We start from the raw sequence: 3931 nt of genomic DNA, 5'->3' as shown, positions 1-3931 counted from the left end.
CAATAATTATTAGAGCCAAGGCAACGTCTTTTTGAAGTTGTTGTTGTTGATAGTAGAAAAAGAACGTTTTCTCTCCATCTGTAACAGAATTTGAGAGTTTTTATACACTTTTTATTTATATTTATAATAATTATTAGTAGAAATAAAATAATGATAGGGTCCTAGGTATCAAATAAAGTTGTTATTTCGAGTATAACAAAACTCCAGAGGGAAAAAGAATAATTTTGTAAGGTTGTAATTCATTACCTTTTCATTTCATTCAAGATGGCTATTTAAGGAGCCTTGATTTGCTACAATAGTGGATCTTGCTACAGGTGTACACATATCCTTTAATTTAGAAAAAAATAAAATAAAAGGATAAGGCAAGGTGGCTACAGCTAAGAATAGTACTATGAGCTACAATTCTCTAGAATATTCCTAGCTAACTTCATGAGTTGTCATCAATTCATTTCCTAGAGTATTCTTCCAACCATTTGGGCTCTTTTCTAACTCTTTTCCCCCTAGTGGACTGAGGCTCACTATCATTGGGTCCAATTGTAGATATTGGGCCTTGCATATTTGTATCATTGCCAACCCCATCAGAGAGAACCTTGTCCTCAAGGTTCAGGTTTGGGTAGTTTTGGACCAAAGTGGTGTAATCTTCCCATGTTGCCTCTAGAGCGGGTAATCCGACCCACTGAGCCAGAAGTTGAGTAATATGACCGATTAGAGAGTGAATGGTACGACGTCCCAAAACCTGAGATGGTTGTAATTGAACCATCGTTTCCGTAACAGTAGTATCCAGCGGTGGTGTGTTGAGAGGAGGGGAACCATGAAACGGCTTCAGTTTGGAAACATGGAAAACGGGGTGTACGCGAGATTCCGGTGGCAACATCAATTCATAAGTAATTGTACCAATTACTCTTTTGATTTGGTATGGGCCAAAAAATCGTTTAGCCAATTTGGGAGAAGTCTGATCCCGGGGTGACGATTGGCGATAAGGTTGTAGCTTCAGCCACACCCACTCTCCTTCCATAAATATGCGCTCCTGCCTATGCGAGTCAGCTTGGGAACGCAAGCGAAGCTGTGCTTTGGTAAGATTTTCTTTGATGATATTCAGCATGCTCTGTCTCTGCGAAACGAGTTCATCCACCCCTGTAACATGAGATGTTCCTGTAATATATGAATGAATGTTCGATGGGGGGCGCCCATATAGAGCTTTAAAGGGCGTGCATTTGATGGAGGATTGGTATGATGAATTATACCAAAATTCAGCTGGTGGTAGAAAATTCACCCATTTTTGGGGGGAATCACTCGTAAAACAACGTAGAAACGTTTCCAGGATGCGATTGGTGACTTCGCTTTATCCGTCAGTTTGAGGGTGATAGGCGCTCGAGAATGATAAGGTAGTACCACTAATTTTGAACAATTCTTTCCAGAACCGACTTGTAAACACCTTATCTCTATCACTCACAATTGATTTTGGCATTCCATGTAACTTGTAGATCTCAGCAATGAAAATTGGAGCTATGCTTGCAGCAGTGAATTTTGGGGGCAGTGGAAGGAAATGGGCATACTTGGAGAATCTATCAACAACGACCCAGATTACTGTTTTGCCATGAGAGGAAGGTAGGTGAGTGACGAAGTCCATGGTTATGTCTTCCCACACTTGATTGGGTACGGGCAGTGGTTGTAACAAGCCAAAGGGTTTCTGAGTTGAGTATTTGTGCTGCTGACAAACTCGACAATTTTTTATCCATTCTTTCACTTCTTGAGCCATGAGTGGCCATGAAAATGATGTTGTTAACCTAGCTAGAGTCGCTCTACCGCCGGAATGGCCGCCAATTGGAGAAGAGTGAAATTCAGTGAGTAGCTTTTCTCTAAGGTCACATTCTGCATGAATAAAAAGACGACCTTGATAGTAGACTAATCCATTCTGAACACTGAATTTTGATGCAGGATCAATGGGGGCTTGAAATTTTTGTAGTACCAATGATAGGGTCCTAGGTATCAAATAAAGTTGTTATTTCGAGTATAACAAAACTCCAGAGGAAAAAAGAATAATTTTGTAAGGTTGTAATTCATTGCCTTTTCATTTCATTCAAGATGGCTATTTAAGGAGCCTTGATTTGCTACAATAGTGGATCTTGCTACAGGTAACAGATCCTTTAATTTAGAAAAAAACAAAATAAAAGGATAAGGCAAGGTGGCTACAGCTAAGAATAATACTATGAGCTACAATTCTCTAGAATATTCCTAGCTAACTTCATGAGTTGTCATCAATTCATTTCCTAGAGTATTCTTCCAACCATTTAAGCTCTTTTCTAACTCTTTTCCCTAAGGCCCACTGTCATTGGGTCCAATTATAGATATTGGGCCTTGCAAATTTGTATCAAATAATTATAAAATAAAATATAGAGAGAGAAAGCTTGCGAAACAGAAAATTGACGGTAAGTCGGTGACGACTTAGTAAGCACTTGTCACGTTTGCTGTTATTAGTAAAAAAATAATTTAATTTTGGTTTTATATTGTTTTGTTAATTAATTAGCGATTAATGATTTAGGGGTATTAAATTGACTATTTTTTTGTGTGTATGATATATTTCTACTATTAGATTTCTAAATCATTCATGATCTTTATACGATAAAAAATATATTTATTTATACATAATATTGGAGATTTTATATATAATTTTTTAATGAATTTGTTAATTACTTCAATTAATAGATATAAATATTGAGCTTTATATGATAAAAATATATATTTATTTTGTTTTTTATTGTTTCTCATTTTTATGTTGAATTTATTTATTTATTTATTATTTTTGAAATGCACTATAAATTTGTCTATGATATTTTTAATTATTTATTATAAAAATAATAATTTTATAAAATAATGAATGGTTCAGGGTGTTTTAAGAAAATGAGAAATAATAGTATCCAAAATACTTATATTTATTAACTGTATTTTTTTTGTAAAAAGTCAAAAAAAAAATTACTTTATTCCTTTTTAACAATTATTTTTTGACTTATTTTACCTTTATTAAGAAAGTCTTTTTTTATACAACCTTTGTTAAGAAAGACTTTTTGTATACAACCTTTGTTAAGAAAATAAATAAATTTAATTACTTTTCAAATAATTTTTTTTAATAAATATTAACTATTTATCATTTCATTTGATATTGTTTCTCTTAGTGAAGGATAATTTAACAAAATTATAATAGATAAAGCTAATATGTGCTCTTATAGCGAATTAAAGTTAAAATTTTAAAAAATTATTTTAAAATTTTGCATTGATTTTTTTAAATTTTATTCTTTTTATTATGCTCTAAGACAAATTTTTCATTTGTATATTTCTTAAGGAATAAGTTAGCTTTATAATTTATTTTTTATATTGTTTTTTTAACTTAAACTATTTATTTGCGTATTTTTAGGATACAAGTTAGTCTTATAATTTATATTTTAATTGTTTTTTTAACACAAACTCTATATTTGTGTAATTCTTAAGAAACAAGTTAGCCGAACACAGCTATAATTAATAATTCAATACAATTTTAATCACTATGATAAATAAAATATAATAAAAATCAATAACTTTTGAATTATTTAATGCTAGTATTCATTATATATCTTTTATTTTCAAAAAGGTTTTATACATAGTTGATCAATTAACTATTAAAAAATTAATTTAGTAAATAAAGTTTATGTTTTATATTAAATAAAGAAAATTAATTGTATTTAATTAACTTTCTTAATCCATATAAAAGGAAATATTTTTTAATTACATTTAAAAAGCAGTATTCACAGTTTAGGTAAATATTCAATTTATGTGTCAATTTATATATGATTGTGTGTACAACTATCCCTAAAAAAAGTCATTAATCAAGTCATTTTATGTCAAAACTATTATTTAATAATGTAGAAAATTATGCTGCAAGAGCATTTGAAAGTCA

General features: G+C 31.0%; 1 protein-coding gene across 1 annotated transcript; it reads right to left on the bottom strand.

The window, feature by feature from the left end:
• Nucleotides 1–445: 445 nt before the first annotated feature.
• LOC127122406 (uncharacterized) lies at nucleotides 446–1630 on the bottom strand. Its single transcript, XM_051052746.1, has 2 exons — nucleotides 1393–1630; nucleotides 446–1152 (listed from the first exon to the last, which is right to left on the bottom strand). The coding sequence occupies exons 1-2, from the start codon at nucleotides 1628–1630 to the stop codon at nucleotides 446–448; spliced, it is 945 nt and encodes a 314-aa protein (XP_050908703.1).
• Nucleotides 1631–3931: the final 2301 nt, after the last annotated feature.

This window comes from Lathyrus oleraceus, chromosome 2, assembly GCF_024323335.1.
Source record: "Lathyrus oleraceus cultivar Zhongwan6 chromosome 2, CAAS_Psat_ZW6_1.0, whole genome shotgun sequence".
Taxonomy (NCBI): Eukaryota; Viridiplantae; Streptophyta; class Magnoliopsida; order Fabales; family Fabaceae; genus Lathyrus; species Lathyrus oleraceus.
The sequence above is the reverse complement of the archived record's forward strand: the minus strand, read 5'-3'. Positions and strand labels throughout refer to the sequence as shown.

Coding starts and splice junctions, on each gene's coding strand:
- LOC127122406 (XM_051052746.1), bottom strand. CDS start 1,630: ATGGACTTCGTCACTCACCTACCTTCCTCTCATGGCAAAACAGTAATC. Junction 1,153..1,392: donor AGAATTGTTCAAAATTAGTG/GTACTACCTTAT, acceptor CATATATTACAG/GAACATCTCATGTTACAGGG.